The sequence below is a fragment of the Cryptotermes secundus genome, unplaced genomic scaffold (assembly GCF_002891405.2).
Source record: "Cryptotermes secundus unplaced genomic scaffold, Csec_1.0 scaffold141, whole genome shotgun sequence".
Lineage (NCBI taxonomy): Eukaryota > Metazoa > Arthropoda > Insecta > Blattodea > Kalotermitidae > Cryptotermes > Cryptotermes secundus.
In genome coordinates, this window is record NW_019721759.1 from 279,083 (window position 1) to 301,109 (window position 22,027).

At 43.8% G+C, this 22,027-nt stretch overlaps 1 protein-coding gene across 4 annotated transcripts in view; it reads left to right on the top strand.

Moving 5' to 3' along the window:
- LOC111875623 (cAMP-specific 3',5'-cyclic phosphodiesterase) overlaps positions 1 to 22,027 on the top strand; it is a 796,526-nt gene that overhangs the window by 252,417 nt on the left and 522,082 nt on the right. For 2 of the 4 annotated variants that reach the window (XM_023872004.2, XM_023872005.2), the window contains exon 2: positions 437 to 1,841. The exons of the other annotated variants lie outside the window; for them this stretch is intronic. In XM_023872004.2, the coding sequence (XP_023727772.1) occupies positions 487 to 1,841 (1,355 nt within the window). In that variant the 5' untranslated portion in view covers positions 437 to 486. The remainder of the gene's footprint in view (positions 1 to 436; positions 1,842 to 22,027) is intronic. 4 annotated transcript variants of the gene reach the window in all.

Here is a 22,027-nt window from a genome sequence, read left to right on the forward strand (position 1 = left end):
GGAGGAACGTATCGCCTCCATCTTCAGGCGGCTTTTACCGGTTCTCACGGTCTCTTCGCTTTGCAGATTTCTAATATTTTTTCTTCTACCCTGAAGATGGAGGCGATACGTTCCTCCGAAACGTCGGTTAACACCACATATACACGGTGCCAAATCCCAGAAGACTGCTTTCTTCATAGTCACCGCCGTGAAAGCCTCAAATCTTACATAGACTACAAAATGTTCTCTTCAGCCAAAATAAAATGTCCACGTAGAATTATGATCACATATTAAGTAAAACTCGTACACTTTATTTCAATAGTAGGCAAATTTATCCACAAATTAAATGTAATATTAATTTAAAGTATTTAAAATATCCGGAATGCGGTCATACCACGATTCTCAACTTTCTGTTCCTCTAGGAATTTTGGTAATGTTTTACGTTTTAATTTTTCAGATCCGTTGATATTGACATTTTTAAGTTATCATACACTTTAACTGCAAACAATGAAGGACGAGGAAGAGGAAGTTAGAACTGCTTCTGGTGAAACATCCAAACATCAAGTTGGTTCGTTTCAGCAATCTTTCTCTGCCCGCACTATGGCCACTAGTTCAAGCAGCAGAAGTAGCCCTTCTGGGAAATCGTCTGCTCTCACGTCATCAGATTCAAGTGACCGAGCCACGATTCAAAAGCAACAACTTTCAGAAAGCCTACAGAGTTCTACCCTTCGACACTTCGTTTCATCTTCAAGCTCGAAATCAGCAATAAGCAAATCCCAAGGCAGGCTGACTCATATGCTGGCATGTGAGGCAGGATCTAAGGATACTTTAGATACTGGGCAGGATATCTTGGGAATCGCTACTGAAGAACGGAAGGAAATGTCTTCGTCAAAAGTGAAACAGACATCAAAGAGTTCCTTCATAGCTTCAGCTCAAGAGAAACAGAAGTTTGGAACCAGTTCTTCCCAATTATTGTCATCTTCATCTGGAGAGTGTCCGGAAGTTTCAGTTATATCTAGTGCACAGAGTATAGCAGCGACGACAATATCCCATACAAAGGATATGACAGCTCCAAGCCAGAACCCGGTGACGGCAAAGTGCTCTATGACGTACCTCTCAGCCTCACAGGAAGATTACGAAAACATTCGGCAAAGGAGACACTTGTCGAGATCTCCATCTCCGTTGTCTAGCAGCACTGCTTCAGATGTGTCTGGTAGTGGGTTGTCTCCTGCAAGAACACTATCCACTGCAAAATCTGTCGAAACATCAGCCATAGGAAGAGAAGGTCGCCAGTGGCTGACAGCCACTGGTAGTAGCGGTTACAGATCTGAAACTGCGAAGTCAATGGAAAGTTTACGGAGCAATAGTGCAACATCTTCATCTACTGGTAGCACTGTCCATCACACTCACAGACAGAGCTTCTTGACCTCGTCCGAAAGAGACATGAGAAGAGTTGTGGCAAGTTCGGTTGAGGCTAGGTCTTTAGAAAACTTGGAGAAAGAAATAAGGCTGATGGGGAAAAGGAAAGTAGTGTCAGGTGAAGAAGTAGTAACAGGTGTTGAAGAGTCCAGTATGACAGCAGCAGAGAGACGTCGGGGGTTGTATGCGGGCATTATAAACCCGGGTGAACGCAGGATAACCGTGCCGCAACACCTGTCCCTGCCACCGCCTACAGGGGCTTATCTGAGCCTCGCCACTCCAGGAGGAGATCGGAAGCTCACCATCCTCTCCCCCCACAGTCCGCATCCGCCGGACCTCCTCCAGTTCACCAGCTCCGTCACTACACTCAAGACCAAGAGGAAGAAGGCCATGGTGTTACCCCGGCTGATACTTCCTCGAAGTGAGAGCGACGTTTTTCTCGAGTAAGTAGAACTTCTAGCTTGTGGCAGTGTCCGTAATTGAGTGATGCTGCACATATTTCTTTTTCTTGAAAATTGTATTCTCTTCTTACGTTTTAAAAGTTGTTAGAACTCATTCTTCTATTGTGTTAGAAATGTAAAACTAGGAGACGTTCTTTTGTTCTGATGGCACTCTGATTTTATTAACTCTGGCCGCTGGAGCAAGCTCTCATCTGTGTTGAAGTTTTGTAATGATTTTCTTAACTCCCACTGATGGTTTATGTTGTGTTTGGTTTATATATCTTGTCTTGTGTTGGTTCTGGTACCCAGAGATATGGACTGGTTCTATTGATTGGGCCTAACTGAGTAGGTTTCTACCTGAGGACGGATACAGAGTTCAATCTCCGAAACATTTATATATAAAAAAGACAATGTAAATCGTTCAAAAAGTCAATAATTGTATAAAACATTGTTAAGACATGCAAGTCAAGTTTATTTTATATCGAATGTCATGATAAATTATAAATATATTTAAAATATATTATTGCCACAAATGAGATGATTCGAATAGAAAAGACCAAAAAATCGACGGTAATTTCGATCAGAACTTAAGTATTTAGCACGACTGGCCGTCACATAGCTAAGGTGAGTATTGGACGCGTCCTCACGTCAACGTTCCGGGTTCAGTCTCAGAATTAAGTATGGGATTTTTAATGTGCACTGTGGCAAATTTCCTCCGAGACCTTGTGTTCGCCTGCCAGTTTGAATTCCACTGTGTTCTCTTTCTCTCGTCTGTCTACCGCGGGTGATGCAACGGGGCATTTGCGGGCTGAGTACCAAGGGACTGAGTCTTACCCAAGTCTGAGAATAAAAAATAAATTAGGGCCTCTAGCTAGCTAAATGCGGCTTATATCTCCATGTTTCTATGTTTTATACTGACAACAAACTTTCTTGTGTCTGAATATTTATTAATTCCAGTGCAACTAGGGTTCAGTCGCAGTGGGTAGTACCCGTGGGTTAATACGTGACAATGGTTGGACCGTGTGTGATAGATTTGTATTGTGAAAGTTGCCGAACAGATATGATATTAAGTGCACGGCTTTCTAAACCGCAGCTCTTCGTTCTCTCGAGGAAAGTTGACGCTTCAGAGGAATACACCTCATCCATCTTCAGGGTCTAAGAGCAAAGAAAGAAAGAAGCCAGCAGATTCATTTAGCGCCCTGTATAATGACGATCGCAAGCGCATCAAATCAGTAGTATTATATATATATACTCGTGTATATATATAATATTTATTATTTATTATTTTTAAGCATCCTGTTACACTCTACACAATGTATGACACAAACTCCGTCCTAAGTGCAACAATTTGTTGTAGTTCTTTTGTCTTCTTTTCTTCTACACTACATGTTTCGGCCGTAAATGGCCATCATCAGGTGTATTTCTCTCACATAGCTGTTACACTGCACGTAGTTTAAAATTTAAAAATACCAGCTTCCTTAATTGTTCATTTATCCGTTGTTAATAGGTCCCGATATATCAGAATTCCCTTGCTGATATTTGTCACATATGTATAAAATCTTTGTTAATTTACGTACGTCGATTTGATTTTTGAATTTTGGTATTTTTAAAATCTTCAATTTAAATTTAAAAAATTTTTAATTTTAAAATTTAAAATTCAAAATTCACAGTAATACTCTAATACAGTAATAGTAATACTCTGTACACTTACTTTTCAACCCTGAATATGGAGGCGATATGTTCCTGTGAAACGTCGGTTGACTTTCCACAGCGCCCAGACCGAGTCTGAGGTCCACCCAATCGCAACTGGGGGCTCTTTCCCCGGGAGTAAATCGGCAAGAGCATAAAGCTGACCACTCACCTCCATCTAGTGCGGAGGTGAAGAAAGGTGGAGCTACAACTCCACTCCCCCATATGTCGCCATGGCATAGTACTCTAGTGACTAAACACAGGGACAGGTTTACATTTACCTTACAAGGCAATATGTTCCACTCTTCACTTGTGAAACAAATAACGAAGAGTAATACCTTCTGTGATGAGACTGTTCAGTCTTTTTGTGTATTCACATCCCAGCAGGTTGTACTCTTGTACTCACCACTGAGAGGACTCAGATCCAACAACAATAAACTATGTGCCCCCCTCATTCTTCCATCTCTCTGTCTAAATATTAACTGTGTCTGAGGTAGGCACACACATTCGGTTTCCTTCTTGAACTGTGTTAGTCATTTGTTGATATTAGCTTCTGGTAGGTAACAGCTGTTGTGTACGTTCATCTTTGAGACGTCTCAACCCACCTCGCCTATGTCTTGCATGGAGAAGGCACTTTCATATGTTTATTTTATTAAAAGGCAATCAATTCGTAATGTTTCCACGACGTCTCTGGCGAGGTTGCTTCGTCTTGTGATGAGACGCAGTCTGTGTAGTAACGGAGCCCGGAGATACAATTCCGCTAACAGCTTAAGCGAGTCCTCAACTGCTAAAATTTCTTCCCATCCTTAAAACCGATTTGTCCAATATCTTCCTTAATAAAATATTCTTTTTGAATTTTGAAATTGTCGCTTTCCGTCGGGTTTCTTCATAAATATTTTATATTGTCACGTGTATTGGTTTATACTACTGTACAAAGCTATATTGAAACCTATTTGGTCCTATGGTCTTCAACTCTGGAGACGTGCAAAGCCGTCGACAATCAATCCCATCCAGAGATTCCAATCAGAAACACTAAGGGCAGTTGCAGACGCGCCATGGTATGTGAGCAACCTTACACTCCACAACGACCTAAAGATATCCTTCGTCAAAAATGAAATACTAAGAAAGGCTGAAAGGTACAAAAACCAAACTGTAAAAAAGACAACGAATTAATAGAAGAGCTATACACCAACGGTTCAGTGACAAGAAGACTGAACAGAACATGGCCCCAAGACATCACCAATCAATGAAATAGACTCCAAGAAACATCACTGGATGTTTCCCTTGCAAGCTAACCACCTACAACACATTTACTTAATACTCTGTAATGATGTAGATTGTAAAGAAGCATAATAATAAAATAAAAAAGCATGTATTGGTGACTATTAATGGGGTTTGGATTGGTGAATGGATTTATTATCCACTTACGGATCGTAACTACAGGCTATATAAGGAGAAGCCAACAATAAACACACAGAGATATTGGGTTTTCGGACTTTATCCATCGTCCTGGTTTTTAAGATAACTGGATCCAGTGATCGAGGCTAGCTCTTTCTAAGGGACCCAACAGAATAGGTGTTTTCCCTCACCCGAGGACGGAAACAGATCCAGTTTCCGAAACGTCATGTTTTTCTTAGTTATCTTAAAAACCAGGACGATGGATAAAGTCGGAAAACCCAATATCTCTGTGTGTTATACACCATCATCAGAATCCTATAGTCAACAATAAACAGTTCAGTTGGAAGTCGGAACAGTTCCAGCGGAGTGTCCCGTCGGAAGAAGATGAAATATGTCGGATACAGAGTTGACAAGGATCAGAATCACAATGGAGGGAGAAGAAGTTTTTGGCTGCAGTTTTATTGTGAGTTATTGTAATTGTGATTACGAGTGACTGTACAAGGAGTGATCAATAAATTCTGTCACCCCATCCAAAACCCGTTTCATTAGTCACGCAGACCCCGGATACGTGACAATATCTTGCGGGGGAAGAGGATATGAGGGCAAGTATTTTGATCCGTCCACTTGTTTTCTGCCTACTAATGAAACCACGACTAACGTTATGCATCTCCAGCAGTAATATAACCAGAGTGGAGCCCGAACAACAGACCTGAAGGGAATATGAAAATTGGAAGGCCCAAACTGAGATGGAAGGTGTGATCAGGGATATCAGGGCCCTGGCAGCGCTGAACTGGAAGAATAGAGAAGACTCCCTGAAGCCTCTGAAGAAGACCAGAGTCCACACAGGACTGTCGGGCCAATGGTGATGATGAGTGACCCGGACAAGGTGGCCAAGTTGTAAGGCTGTGGATTCATATTCAGAAGCCCTCATTTCGAATCTCATTTGGGATACTAGCCTTTCCAACTGCGACATTTATTGGTTTCTCTCAGTCCCTCCAGGAAAATTCCGGGAAGATTGCTTAAATTAGGCCTCGAACGGTTCAAAATTCTTTTGAATTCAACGGTCATCTTTCATGGTGTAGATGCTGACAGCGTTGCAAATAACGCACATGCAGCTAGACAAATGCGTTGCCAAGCAATGGAATGAATGGAATTTCAAAGAAGTTTTGTGACATTTTACGCACCGATTTTCATAAAACTTTAAAAAAAAAGTTTTGCTAAAAATATTATTTATTAATGTTCAATTAAGATAATTCATACTAATAGCCTTCTCGCTTGACGCTAGCCACATTGAGCAACCCTGTTTCAGCATGGTTGCCGGATCGCTACTTAATTAAGGATCGATAACTATTATAACGATAGGTTGCAGTTAATCTGTACCAAATGGAACGAGCTAACCCAGGGATTTGAGGAGACCGCGGCTTGAACGCGCAAATCCATTGGTTTAATTACACTGATTACTTTCCTGAAGTGAATCATTTGGGTAAGGCACGCAGTACGTTCAGCTCTGATAGTTCAGCAGTAATTCCAGTCACACAGGTTCATTCATTCATTCATTCATTCATTCATTCATTCATTCATTCACACATTCCTTTATTCATCAATGACTCTATAGCCTTTGTTGGCCTTGACCTTTTTTTAATTCTGTAGTTAGGTACACAGCCGGTAGGACCCCTTAGGCGGGGGATCATGACGTTGCAAGGACAAAACAGACGCAGAGTAAACGCACATAAATATTCATGCCTCCAGTGGGTTTCGAGCTCACGATCCCAACCTTCTAGCGAGAGAAGACAGTCCATGCCTTAGGGCGGCCGCATACCAACTGCGTCAAGACGAGCATCAAGACATGAGACAAAAGACGCCGTTTTGCTTCATTCGTGATTCGTCAGCATGAAACTGACGTCAGAATCATGACTCAGACCGGTGTGCGGCGGTTTTCATAATCTCATTCTTTTCAACTATGCTCATTATTTTGCGTCATGTCGCAGACATCGTGTCTTGACGCATGCCGGTGTGCGACCTACCTAGGACCGTTTGGCCACTGTAATCGGCTACAGCATTCATTATTTACTTACTTAATCCCTTCCTCGAGGGTTTTTTTTTTTTATAAATTTACAGGCGGTGGGACTCCTTGGACGAGTGATAAGCTCATCGCAAGGACTATACCTAAACACAGAACAAACACACACACATACTTTAGACCATTCGGCTACCGTGACCGGCAACGTTCATTGTACCTCTGTCACAGTCATGGATGTCACGGATGAGAGAGTGAAACTGCAAGATCGTATTCTGTAGGTTCCGTGTTCATGTCTCAGTTCCGAGACCCGCTATTCTGGTTTCGGTATGTCAGTTCAGGCCATTACCCAATGCTTCTAGTGTCTTATTCACTAATGACTCTGCAATTCGACACTGTGTAGTCTGAGCTACTTACTCCGTCGTTGAACAACCCGCAGTCGTCCCATTTTGAGCAAGAGAACAGAGGAAAATGGATAATATTGATAGACAATGAAGGAAACTTTATTGTTTTTCTTAGGTCTCCACATGAACAAATTCATTCATTAAAAAAATACACCTTCGTTTGTGGAACAATTTGTTTCGGTACAAATATTCATAATCATCATTCCATGGATTACGCGAATCATCTGTTTCGGCCTCTAGTATTGTTGGCGTTTTGTTCCATTTTATCCTTGTTCCTTTGCTTGTTCTTTTCTGTTTGTTTGCTTTTGTTCTTGCTTCCTTGTTTTCTTTTTTACTCTAAGACTGATCAGTAGCGAAAACTCGCTCTGGCTGAACTACGAGCGCTCCTGAGAGCTAGCTCAGTGGCAGAATTAGGAGCGCTCCTGAGAGCTAGCTCAGTGGCAGAACTACGAGCGCTCCTGAGAGCTAGCTCAGTGGCAGAACTACGAGCGCTCCTGAGAGCTAGCTCAGTGGCAGAACTACGAGCGCTCCTGAGAGCTAGCTCAGTGGCAGAACTACGAGCGCTCCTGAGAGCTAGCTCAGTGGCAGAACTACGAGCGCTCCTGAGAGCTAGCTCAGTGGCAGAACTACGAGCGCTCCTGAGAGCTAGCTCAGTGGCAGAACTACGAGCGCTCCTGAGAGCTAGCTCAGTGGCAGAACTACGAGCGCTCCTGAGAGCTAGCTCAGTGGCAGAACTACGAGCGCTCCTGAGAGCTAGCTCAGTGGCAGAACTACGAGCGCTCCTGAGAGCTAGCTCAGTGGCAGAACTACGAGCGCTCCTGAGAGCTAGCTCAGTGGCAGAACTACGAGCGCTCCTGAGAGCTAGCTCAGTGGCAGAACTACGAGCGCTCCTGAGAGCTAGCTCAGTGGCAGAACTACGAGCGCTCCTGAGAGCTAGCTCAGTGGCAGAACTACGAGCGCTCCTGAGAGCTAGCTCAGCGGCAGAACTACGAGCGCTCCTGAGAGCTAGCTCAGCAGCAGAACTACGAGCGCTCTTGAGATCTATCTCAGTGGCAGAACTACGAGCGCTCCTGAGAGCTAATTCAGCGGCGGAACTACGAGCGCTCCTGAGAGCTAGCTCAGCGGCAGAACTACGAGCGCTCCTGAGAGCTATCTCAGCGGCAGAACTACGAGCGCTCCTGAGAGCTAGCTCAGCGGCAGAACTACGAGCGTTCCTGAGAGCTAACTCAGCGGCGGAACTACGAGCGCTCCTGAGAACTATCTCAGCGGCAGAACTACGAGCGCTCCTGAGAGCTAGCTCAGTGGCAGAACTAGGAGCGCTCCTGAGAGCTAGCTCAGTGGCAGAACTACGAGCGCTCCTGAGAGCTAGCTCAGCAGCAGAACTACGAGCGCTCTTGAGATCTATCTCAGTGGCAGAACTACGAGCGCTCCTGAGAGCTAATTCAGCGGCGGAACTACGAGCGCTCCTGAGAGCTAGCTCAGCGGCAGAACTACGAGCGCTCCTGAGAGCTAGCTCAGTGGCAGAACTACGAGCGCTCCTGAGCGCTAGCTCAGCGGCAGAACTATCGTCTCTCAGCTCCTGAGCTCGCAGGATATTTGTTTCGGTCATGTCATAGTATGTTGCCTCCATCACGGCTGTCGGATCACATCCACCCACAGTGGGGTACAATTAGTTACCAGCTAGCAAACTAGTCATTCCCCAAGCATTTTTTTTCCTTGGCACTACAGCCCCAGTGGGCCTAGGCCTACCTCCATGAACTCCGTTCACTTCGGTTTTTCTAGATCTTACACATACGGTAGGACTCCTTGGGCGAGTGATCAGTTCGTCGCAAGGCCTCTACCTGTAGACAAAAACAAAAAAAACGCACACAAACATCCATGCCCTGAGTGGGATTCGAACCCACGATCCAGGCTTCCGAGCGAGCGAAGACAGTGCATGCCTTAGACCGCTCGGCTACCGTGACCGGCACACACACAAGCATTACATCCTTCAAATTCAGCTTCGCAGATTTATTGGACGTATCACCACTTAGTCCATGTCCCCATGTAGATTCACCAACATGTTGCGGCCTCATAGAGTCATCATCAGGTATATATGATATGTAGACGTTTCAGGGAACCTACTAATGTCTGTCTTCAAGAGTAAGCCAAGAGAATGACCAGAAAGATCAAGAAGGAAGGGTAGCCACTGGTTATTTCCTGGGAGTACTTTTCGACCCCGAAGATGCAAGTAACACCTGCCGAAACGTCGGTGAACTTTTGTCGGACTGCATGGTATCATGTCCTAAAAGGCAGTGCCATTAATATTCTCTTCATTTTAAATATGAAAATGAATCACGCGTATGTTCAGTTTAAACACATTTCGACTGAGGCTAAAGATATTCTGTTTCCGGTGTTGCAGAGTCGTGTGCGCCCAGAGTATTTCCGGGCACGTGACGTAGGCTACTTGCGTTGCTGTGACGTCATCACTTAGTCACCCTTGACATGCTTCGGGTTTGACAGGGTCCAGACGTTCTCAATCCGAGTTGGCAAGAGCAACGCCTTGAGGCTGGGTCCTACCTGGGAAACCAGCAGCCTCTCAGCTACTCAGAAATATCGCAGCGTTTTATGGAAAACAACGATTCATTACAGTGTTAACAGAAGCCCGTTAGTGACTTCTATCCTGAGTCAGATGAATCATATCCATGCGTGAAAAACCTAAGGAGAGCCAGTTCCCGGAATAAATTCTAAAAGGGCACCAATCGGACACGAATGAAAATCGTTACCGCGTAAGCTAACTTGCTTGACTCTAGGATGAAGCAAATTACATTTGTTCTTGTACACAGTTCAATTTTGGTTTCCTTCTAATCCTCAGAGACATATGAAAGAGGGAGGACTTCTCTTTGGTCTTTGTACCGCGTAGATGTGGGCTGTTTTTTAGATACATGTTTCTTCCATCTTCAATATCGCATTGAGTGTTTATGCATATATGTGTGTTTGGCCTGGTATATATTTCGCCAGTTCACTGGCTCCGATCTCAACCCTTCCCTCCCTAGATCTGTTGGAACCATACTCTCTCTCTCTCTCTCTCTCTCTATATATATATATATATACACACCCGGCGGAGGTCCGGGAGGGACTTTAAGCCGTGGGTCCCGTGTCGTAGCTTTACGGCACGTAAAAGAACCTCATGTCTCAAGGAGGCCTCTGAGCCAAATTATAAGGACATTTCCCGCCCAACAATAGTCTCTAACGCCTCTGGTAGAGGGGGGGAGCATCTAGATACCGCTGAGCCAGTAGAGGCCGAACTCACTGGCTGAGTCGGGACTGAAGGCACGCACCAATACCGGTAGGGTATAGAGACTGGTAGAATATCACAGGGGGACGTACAATAGATCACTGGTCGCGGCGCATGGGGAAACCCACCCCCTCCAATAATAATAATAATAATAATAGACCCTGACGATGGATGCAACGTATACCTCTGTAACGTCGCAAAACTGTCCACAGCCACAAAAGACACAAACCAAAGAGCAAAACTAATATCAAAAGCATGACACTAAAGCGTCTAAACATAAAGTAATGTGCCACTGGCAAAGAGATTTTAATTTAAACATGGCCACATAGCGAAACCTCTGATCCTCAAAGGCAAATATCCAACTGCTGATGAGGTGGAATGAGAGATTGGCACGTCTAAACAAACGCATGGTGGAAACCTTCTACATGTATGACGGGTCATCTTCAAAACGTTATTCATGTGCGAAGTGTCGGTCTGTTAGAGTTGTGTATAAATTGTATTTGTGACGTGCAGCACCGCCACCCAAGGCAAATGTCTGTCGTCGGAGTAGGCGGGCTGTTTGCTTTCTCTCGGTCGCCACGCGTCACTGTACCCTCCAAATCCTGTGAGTGGATATGCATTAAAATAGAAATCACACTTTGGCTTTTACATATTGGCTTCGTCATGTCTGTCTCTCTGTTCTTCTTTATTTCTGTGTTTAAACAGCTCCTCTCACACTGGATGGATTTCCGTGACAATTTATATTGGGGAGTAAAGTTGTTTCTATGCCTAACTAATTAAGCACTACGCCATGAGAGAATATGCAGGAGTGGATATATAGATCCATATTTTCTTGACCTCGGCACTAGCTGGAGATGAGTGGCCAGATTCACGCCCCAGCTTCTTTACCCCCGGGGAAAAACCCCCCAGTATCCGCTGGATAGGAGGCTGGGTGGGTCCCAGAACCGGTCATGACGGCATGAAGAAGAAAAAATTCTTGACTCTAGCGAATTGAACTCCGACCCCTCGGTCTTTCAACTCGCAGCCAGTCGATGTACCGAATACGCTATTTATATTGGGGAGCTGTTTTCACAAAATTCGGTCCTGGTTAAAAATGAACAAAAATAAAGCACATTTACAGAAAGACCCAAATGCGTTTATGAAAACATTTCGCCGTTTGTCCACTCCACTGACGGAAGCACACTAGAGTTCCTATGGGAACAAAGTCATAAAAATCCCATTACTTGACTCCGTAACACCTGATAATACGAGCAGGTCACAGTGACCTTTGCGAGACCGCGGCCAGGCAAATTCTTTTGTTATCAGACAAGGGCACGGTGTAATTAATGCCGGGGCCCGGCGGTTGAGAAACACTGGTCTAGGGCACGAGCTGTCTTCGCCCGCTCAAACACTGGGATCTTAGGTTCGAACTCCACGCGAGGCATGGATGTTTGTCTACACCTCTTCTGTGTTTGTGTTGTCCTCTCTGCAGATAGCGGTCTTGCGACGGGCTGATGCCCCGTCCAAGGGGTCCTACCGACTGTCTGAAGATTAAGAATCTAAAATGAAACGAAGGGTTTCACAGATACCCTGTGCTCTAAGTGGGAGCAATAAGAAATATGAATGAATGACAATGTGAAGGGAATACGCCGACACAGTCTTACAATTTAAACTGTTGGGGACTCTGATATCTACACCACGTGAATCATCGTTTAAAGTTCATTTATTAAAGTAAAGGTAAAGCTATCACTGTAACAGGCCGTGAAGGCCCATAGGGTTGTGAGACGTCGAGGCTCCCACATTTTCTCTAGACAATCGGCTCACAGATGGCGATAAGGTTATCAGCCTTACGGGCCGAACACAATTTACACCCTCCCCCCCAAGTAGATTCCTGGTACTCATTTCTTCTAGAGGCTGAGTCGACCCCAGGGCCATAATGCGGCTGAAGGGATTAGGTCAATTGAAAAGTCCACCTCATTTTGACTCGAACCCGCGCCCTTCCCGGATGTAACATAGTGCGTCAACTAACTATGCAATCGCGTGCCCCTTTAGTTTTACAAATATTTATTTTCAAAATATACTATAAGTAAAATAATGTATCATATATATATGTATATATATGCAGATGAAAAACTGAACAGAGAAAACCTCGAGATGAAATATTTTAACGTGCCTTGAATATTAGGCTGTGCTTATATTTTGTCTTGTTATTTCTATACCGGGCAGAGAGACAGTCCAGGATGCAGTGTTACAGCAATGTACCTGTGAGCAGAAACAAGCCTGGAAGCGTATTTGGTAGAACAAATGAAAAATAAACTCTAAAAAAAGGCTTTAATTTATAGATTTTCACCTAGCAGCTGTAATATTTTGCTCTTATTCAGGAGATGGGTTCCATCTTTTAGGATATAACGCCGTGTAGTCCGTTGAAAATCAGTCGACGTTTCGGAGGATAATATCGCTTCCATCTTAAATGTCGAAGAATAAGCCAAGTAAGGAACCATCATGAAGCAGGTAGCAAACATAGCAAATATCTCAGAAGGTAGAACTCTCCATAACCACCTTTCTGAGAACCTTGTGTCCTACAGGATATGCCTGTTTCAAATCTCGGTCCTTCTTCTTCTGTCATGACTCACGTCTTTTGTGATTCTCTAGTTCTCCGTCCTTCCCGATCCTTACCTATCCACATTCAGGATAATCTTCCTGCATTCATAATTCGATACAAAGGAACCTCTGCAGTTGAGTCATCTTACTTAAAAATAGTCCACCTGGGTCCACTCGGCACGGCGGCCACTGATTGGCCTATTGTAGCCTGCCCTGGGTGATTATGATAATGGAGAATTTGATGGAATGAAGATTGGCAGGGGAAACCGAAGTACTCGGAGATAACCTGCCCCAGCGCCATTTTGTCCACCACAAATCCCACTTAACCAGACCCGGGATCGAACCCGGGCCGTCGCGGTGGGAAGCCAGCGACTAACCGCTTGAGCTATGGCGCGGCCAAGTGACTACTTAACAGCTGGACGACCAGAATTCTGTTTCCAGTTAAGGATAGGGACTTCTCTGCTCTGCACCTAGTAGAGGTAGATTGGTAACCCGCGGCGCCTCCAGTTTAATGTGCACCAAGGTAACTTTTTTCTGAGTGTAAGTCGGCTAGAGCGTGAAACTGAGTAGTTGGCTTCCATCTAATGACGCGATTAAGAACCATTTGGGCTTCAAAACTCGTGTCAGCGTAACTTTACAACTGGCTGTTTACTGCCAGTCAGTTCGTCTAGGCGCCGCGCCCCTTGAGACTCACGACCAGTAATTTTATTTCCCAACTGAATACTTCTAGTTATAGTCCTTATGTAACATCCTACCTGACGAGAGGATTTATCTGTCGTTTACAATCGCTGCCGGACCTCGCCAGCGCAGTCATTCTCAGGTCCAAGCCCCCCGGAACTCATAACCACATTTTACTGCATCAGATTCGAGACTCCCCGAACCTGAAGAACCAGATTCCCGTATTTGTATCCCCCAGGAACAGGGTGGTCCGTTATACCCTCAGGCACTGGGTTCCCTTTTCCCCTCCTACAACAACTCGCAGAGATATGGTGGAGGTATTCGTCCCCGCCTCCACATGGGACCCTTTAAAACTTGATTTCTTCTAAATAACTTATAAAAATTCAGTTTGTACCTCACAGGAAACACATTCCGTCTCCACAACAAAAATCAGCCGGTTAATGCTGTTTAGGGGAATAATCGCTGCGTAACGCGAGAACCATACGCAACATGCAAACACACACTGTGGGCAGAACGCAGTGTTAAGTGTTTTAAAGTAAGCGGTGCATTTGAATCACTGGGCTTTAAAGCGTTAATTCCACTCCTCATGTGTCTTTATGAAGTTGTGCTCAAAAGGGTTAATTGGAGTCAAATTTCACTAACATCAGCATGCTGGTGACCAAACGCAATTTCCATCATGCGTTTATCCTGCTTATCTAATTGCCGGCGACAGTGCGTTTTTGATGTAATGCTATTGGAGTTGGTAGTGTTCGCCCACCAACCATGGACACCACGCTGATGCAACACACTTGCACAGAAAAGCTACATATGACGAGACACATCAATCACAACACACAAAGGGCAGTTTTGTCCACCGTCAAGAACGCCAGCACACAAGAGGCATCGACAACAAAAAGCTAAATCGGATACGCGGAGAAGACAAGTGCGTTACAGTGTTCATCCTCAAAACCGGAGAACTTGAATTTATTCAACTTCAATTTTAAACGTATTTGAAATATTTTTTAATCTTTTAACTTTCAACATTCAAACAATTTTAATTGGTACTTCCTTCGACAGGGGGAAAATGCGGCAGCGTAGTTGGTTGAGGCGTTATGTTATAAGCCGGACGGTCACGGGTTCGATTACCGATGTCTTTGAATTTTTCAGTGGACCTAATCCTTCAAGCCGCACTATGGCCCTGGTATCGACTCAGCCTATAGCAGAAATGAATACCAGGAATTTTCCTGTGGGTAAAAGGTGGCCGGCGCATAAGGCTGAAAACTCACCGCCCTCTGTGAGCCGATTGCGTAGAAAATGTTGGAGTTTCGACGGCTCACAGCCCTAGGGGCCTCCACGGCCTGTTACGGGTATAGCTTTACTATTTTGTTTTCTTACTTCCTTCTACAGGAATTTAATACAGTGAAGTAACTTACAACATGGCATACCTAAGGATGGCCATGTGAGGCCCGAACATGTTATATGAATAAAGAACATGTGAATGTAACATGACACTCTGGCGGTAACCACGTATCCCACGAAAAATTTACGAACAAACAAAAACAATCTCCGTATCTTTTAGTCCACAAAGGAACTATACCGACCGAGCGACCGCCGCTTGTCGGCGAAGTTAGTGCCAACTTTAGCGGATAGAGGGTGTCGCGTGGTCAGCGTAACGGATTCCCATGGCCGTTAATTTCGGTTTTCTAGACCGGAAAACATTTACGAGCATTGCATCAACAATACCGAAAATCGATACTGACTTATCAATCAGTAGTAGCTGTGAAAATGTATATATTCGTTTTCGTTATGTTCATTACACTTTGAGGTTCATAATATGAAGATGCGATCATCAGGTGATTTTAGTAGTTCTCTATAACAAGAATGTAGCTTCTCGTTAATGTGACTCATCCTGTTCACTTTCCGTTATCATCGCTTATCATTATTTAATTCGTTAGTCTCAGATATCTGATTTTGTAGTATAACGACCGTTTTCATAATTCTTTTTAATTTAACGATCAATTTGCTTCATGAAGAAGGCCGTCTTCTTGGATGTGACGCCGTGTAGATATTGGCGCAAACCGACGTGAGCCACCTGCTCACACTGGTTCCTCGCTCGCGAATTTTTATAACTTGAAGATGGAGGCGATACGTTCCTCCGAAACGTCGGTTTACATACTATCTACAGGGCACCACATCCCAGAAGACAGCATTCTTCAAAGTCACCGCCGTGAAAACCTCAAATCCTACAATTTTCTTCATGATAGAACCCTATAAATCTTTTTAAGCGTAGCTATTAAATAGAACGTAGGGTGGTACCACAAATATGCTGTACGTCTGTTAACGGTTATGTTACAGCACAGATATCTGCTTCTTTCTTCGTGTCTTTGTAAGTTTTAGGAGCAATCATCGTAATGCCCTTCTTGCTGGGGCTAGATGCCAATTTGATTGGCACGGAGAAGTGCTTCGTGCACGATGCCAATTTTTTTGTTGTTGCCTCAGTTTATTTTATGGTAATTCTCATACTTACTTTGTGCTTAAAAATAATTTCGTCCCAGCCTACTGCTCAAGGAAACATGCAGTCTGTCTTTGAATTTTGTCACTAAGTTTTCGTATAACGCAGTTCTGTATCCAGGGAAACAGAACGAAGACGACAACAAGGAAGACACAGATCAAGATACGAATAACAGGTTCGTAGAGGACACACGGAAATGAGGGGTGTAGGGGGCAAGAGATGTAGAACGACAGAGACAGATGGCGAACTTGGTTGTTATACGAGCCTCGTGAAATTGAGAATTCGAAAAAAGAAAAAGAAAAATAAAGAACTCCATTTCAGACTGTTTTGTATTGTCGGGCTCATTCTCTGATGATCATAAATGTTTAAACAGTGTTATAAATTATTTTCTGAACGATTTGTGGTAAAGGTTGATTTGTTATACTAATATTAGGCGTCGTCCATTTACTTTCGCAATAGAAGGCAATACCACGCAGTCTGCTTCATAGTTTTTTAGTAATCTGATCTTACGAGAAATAAGGGCTTCCTTCTCCAAACTTTAGTAGGAGCTGAAATCGAAGGGGATTACATTGACTGCATATGTAGTACGCACGGAAAATAAATTCGTATAAAAATTCGGAAGACCTGAATAAAGAAACCTTTTAGAAAATATAAGCCTATATAAAATGATAATATTTAAATGAATATTAAAAAAAAATTTGAAGTAATGATATGGACTGCATTTATCTTGCTATGGAAGCTTTTGTGAACACGATGATGAATCTTCCGGTTTCGTAACTGCCGGGAATTGTTTGACTACCTGAACGACTACTATTTCCTCAAGAAACACTCTGCTCCATGTAATTAGGGAGTTGTTTAGATTTTACGAGCACCTTCCTTACGAAAAGCACTATCTTGTCAAATGTGACGTCCTATAGCGTATTGTTTATCGACGTTTCGGAGCAAAGTACTGACTGTGTTCAAAATCGAAAATTGCGTCAAAAATATCAACCCAAATTTGCTTGTGTCTTTTTGATTGCCGGACTCTTCGACCGTGAAGGTGGAGGCAGTATCTTTACCGAAACATCTGTTGACCAAGCGGCTTGGTTTGTTAAAAACGCTGTAGAGACATATGATAGGTGCTTGGTTCGAATCTCGATCGGGAGACAGAATATCCTGAGTTTTCCCGTGGTTTTCCCTGAATCCGTCCAAGCAAATGACGGTATAATACCTCGAATATGCCACGGCCATTTCCCTACAAAACCTTTCCATTCTAGCAGTCGACACTATATAGACCACATACTGAAAAGAGTCACAAAATAACCCGCCAAAACAGACTCTGGCGGAGAAGAGTTCTAGCTTCTGGTATATACCGCATGTAGTCCGTTGAAGGACATATCACCTCCATCATCAGGGTTGTAGAGCAAGCCAAGCAAGAAATCAGCATGAAGGAGGCAGCAAGGTTACTCTTCAATCCTAAAAACGGAAGCGACATGTTCGCCCGTAACGTCAGTTGACTTTTCAAAGGGCTACATAACGTTATCGTCCAAAAGATAGAACGCCAAGTAAGCACCACTGAGATAACCTCAAATCATACAAATGTTGGTAAACTTGTACCTGACTACACGGCGTCACATCCCAGGAGACATTGCATAGTCACCGCCGTGAAAATATACGAGATCTAGCAACATCCCTTACGGTTCAAACTCAGATACTTTTAAGTCTATTCTTCCTGGTTTTATTAAGCAGGACTCGTCCTAGTTGTACATTCAGAATGGCCTCAATGCTTTACAGAGCTCGTTGATGGGATGGTGCATACCTAGAAACGAAGCGGGGTATTTCACAATTATTTCCATTTACCGACCCCTCCGGATGATGGAAACGTTACTAAAAACAGTCACCAAAACAACCAACCTGTAATGAATGACGTCATTTCAGACCAGTGAACACTAGGAAATTGAAAAGTTCCGGAGAGTGCACTCGGGATGCAGATGAGTGAAGCAATATAAAGAGATATATCTCTCTTTCCTATTGCTCCCACTTTGTAGCATAGGGCATCCCTGAAACCCTTTGTTTCACTTCAGTTTCTTAATCAGGACTCCTTGACGGGGGACAGCCCGTCGCAAGGCCGCTACCTACACAGGAACACACAAACACAGTTCATGCCTTAGTCCGCGCGGCCACTATGATCGGCCGTAGAGAAATATACCACCTATGAATTCATGAATCCAGAGAGCACTGGAAAGAAATTCTATGCTGCTGTACGGGACTTGCTATGCATAAATCCAATTGACCTAACCCTTCCAGCCGCACTATGGCCCTGGGGTCGAGTCAGCCTCTAACAGAAACGAATACTAGGAAACTTCCTGGGGGTAAAGGGCGGCCGGTGCGTAAGGCTGATAAACTTACGGTCATTTGTTAGCCGATTGTCTAGAAAATTTTGGAGCCTCGACGTCTCACAACCCTATGGGCCTCCACGGCCTGTTACAGGGATAACTTTACCGTCTAGGTTCAAATATTCTCCTTAGCATTCTGTTCTCAAACACACTTAATTTACAACATAATTGAAGATAGCAATTGTAATAGGAAGTAAGTAATTCTTTACGGTATTGACTGTGCCTTTTGATGGCCTGAAATACGTAAAGGCAAAATTTTACCTACTCCTGTTCAACCAAATACGCTCAATGGACTTCTTGTTTGTGGAGGAGTAAGGGTTGAAGATGTCTACTGTGAACACTCTGTTTCTTCCGTCGGTGTGTGAGAACAAGTTTAGTGGTGGGTGCCGTTACGATGTTGAATAAGCATTCGCAAACAGCCGATAAAGGATGGTCCTTGATCTTGGGCGTTGGTAAGACTGTTGACAACGCTTGGTAAAAAGAGCGTATTACCAAATGTTAACAAGGCCTCAGACTTGGACTGGTCTTCTGAAGTTTTTTCTAACCTTATGCTTCATAATGTTAGTTTCTAATATGAATCATTGAGTTTCCATGTTATCTACTTTACTGTCAGTTTGAAAGTGCAGACGTGTTTCCCTTTCTATAAGTTGGGACATCTAAACATGGCAACAAATTCTCTCGTTAAATAAGTTCAGAATTTTATGTCACCTCTCGGCTCTACTTGACCCGCCGAACTGCATCACTACACTTTCATTTATACGAACTTATACTCGTATGTCTTCGTTATTCTCGCAGGGTACACATACACAGACAGCATAAGGCGAAGGTCTTTCAACATGTTACGTCACAGAAACTTGAGTGGAATTGCTTCGTACGAGGGGCTTACCCTCTAAAGGCGGCGCGTAAAAACAAAATTGCGGATCTAATTACCGTTGAGTGTGGTTGAATTCGCAGAAGTTAAATGCGTGTATGATGCGACTTCTGGCGAAATTTGTTCTTGGCTGCCAATTCTGAAACTCTCTGAGCCCATTCAACTTACTTTTTTTTCCCCCTTGGCACTAAGCCCCAGTGGGCCTAGGCCTACCTCCATGAACTTCTCCGTTCACTTCGGTTTTTCTAGATCTTACACATTCGGTAGAACTCCTTGGACGGGTGATCAGCTCGTCGCAAGGCCTCTACCTGTACACAAACACAGAAAAACGCACACACGCAAAATAAACATCCATGTCCTGAGTGGGATTCGAACCCACGATCCCGGTTTCCAAGAGAGCGAAGACAGTACATGCCTTAGATCGCTCAGCTACCGTGACCGGCTCAACTTACATTTACGTCCGTGAAATAATATCTAATCTCTATATTGCGACACGACGACTGAAAGTCAGAATAGTGGAGCCGGAGCAGACGCCCATTCCTGAGCAACGGATCGGAAATCACGTTCCCGTTACAACGAATGGAAACGAACGAGTCGTTGCCAGGAAGCATGTTGATAAACACGAGATGTTTCGTAGCAATGGATAACACTTAGAAAACCAAACCGTTGCTTGGCAATTAACACACGGTTTCCAAGACAACGCATTCATGAAGAACAGAACCCTTTGAGGCGATGGTCTCTATTCGGGCCGCGTGGGAGTTATAAGAAGCAGTTAATTGGTGAATTCAAAGAGCGTAGAGACCAGTCAGAGATTACTGAGAGATTCGCCAGACAGACGTCTTTCAGAAAGAGTTCAATGTGTGAGTCGTTATGATCAACTGTACTTGTAAAGAAATGCCAGTAAATCCAATCATTACATCTAGAGCCCATTATTATTAGTCACGCCAACCCCGAACCCGTGATAATATGAAACTGGAATTCATCTCGGTACTGAAGCATTCCTGTTGTTTCAGAGACTAGAATTTAATGTTATCAATCCGTACTTGGAAAGTATACAGAGCATACGGTATGGCATATGCTTACTTGTGCGACTTGCGTATTCGTTGCGTTGCGGGAATATCTTGCGTAACTCAAATTACGCTAAATTGAAACCCTTGTTATAACATACGTACGTATGAGAAATGAAGTGACAGGAGGTTGTAGAAAACTGCATAATTAGGAGCTCCATAACATGTACTCTTCTCTAAGTATAATTAGAATGATCAAGTCAAGGAGGATGAGATGGGCAGCCATGTAACACGAATGGGGGGAGAAGAGGAGTGTATATAGAATATTGATGGGAAAGCCGGAAGGAAAGAGACCACTGGGAAGACCAAGACGTAGGTGGGTGGACAATATTGAAATTGATCTTAGAGGAATAGGGTGGGTTGGTATGGATTGGATCTATCTGGCTCATGATAGGGTTATTTTGAACACGGTAATGAACCGTCTGGTTCCATAAAATGCTGGGAAGTTCTTGAGTAGCTACACAGTTGGCGGTTTTTCAAGAAAGGCTTAGCTCCATGAGTGAGGGACTTGCTTGCTTATGCGTGCTTGTGCATGTTTGTACTTTGTAGAAGAATATCAAAACATTAAAAAAGTTGAATCATTGTACAGAAAAGGGGCGTTTACGGTAACAGAGCTTCATTTACGTTGCTCCAACATTTTGTACCGTAATGCACCAATGGACACACGGCCGACTAGTGTGAACTACATGTGGGGTGTAACATGGATGCGGTCAGATTGAAAAACACGCGGGTCGAAGAGAGAGTGTTCGTTCTCAAACAAACACATTTGAATGCGAACTACAATGTGAAACAATATGGGCTGTATTGACAAACGAACTGGTGCAGTGCGGCAGTTTCAGTTGGTGAACAGTTGCCTGAAGGTGGCCTTGCAAGCCCGAAATATGTTGCAAATAAACGCTATTCTTAATGACACTTCAAAATAAAAGAAGCCACTGTGAACGGTTAGTGTTGCACTACAGAGGGAAATGAATGAGCGAATGATATAACAATGCAACAGGATGCTCAAATATAATATTGTCGCGTATTGGGCGTATAACGCGACAAATAAATTCACGCCGTATTTTATATAGCGAACTTTATTTCAAATTCGCTCTTACAATCACCCGAATTACAGATTTACGATTACTGCTATCTGCAGTATCACAATTAGTACACTCCAAATGCCAGAATACAACTGACTAGTTGCTGGCTAACTCGGAACTAACTCGGAGGTAGCTCGAGGACTGACTCAGCGGTACCTCCAGGACTCCAGGACTAACTGACTGACTCACTGTGAATAGCCTTCGCTGCTCCTTATGTAGCCTTTATTGGACAATTGTCGTCTGGTGCCGTGTTGCTAGCC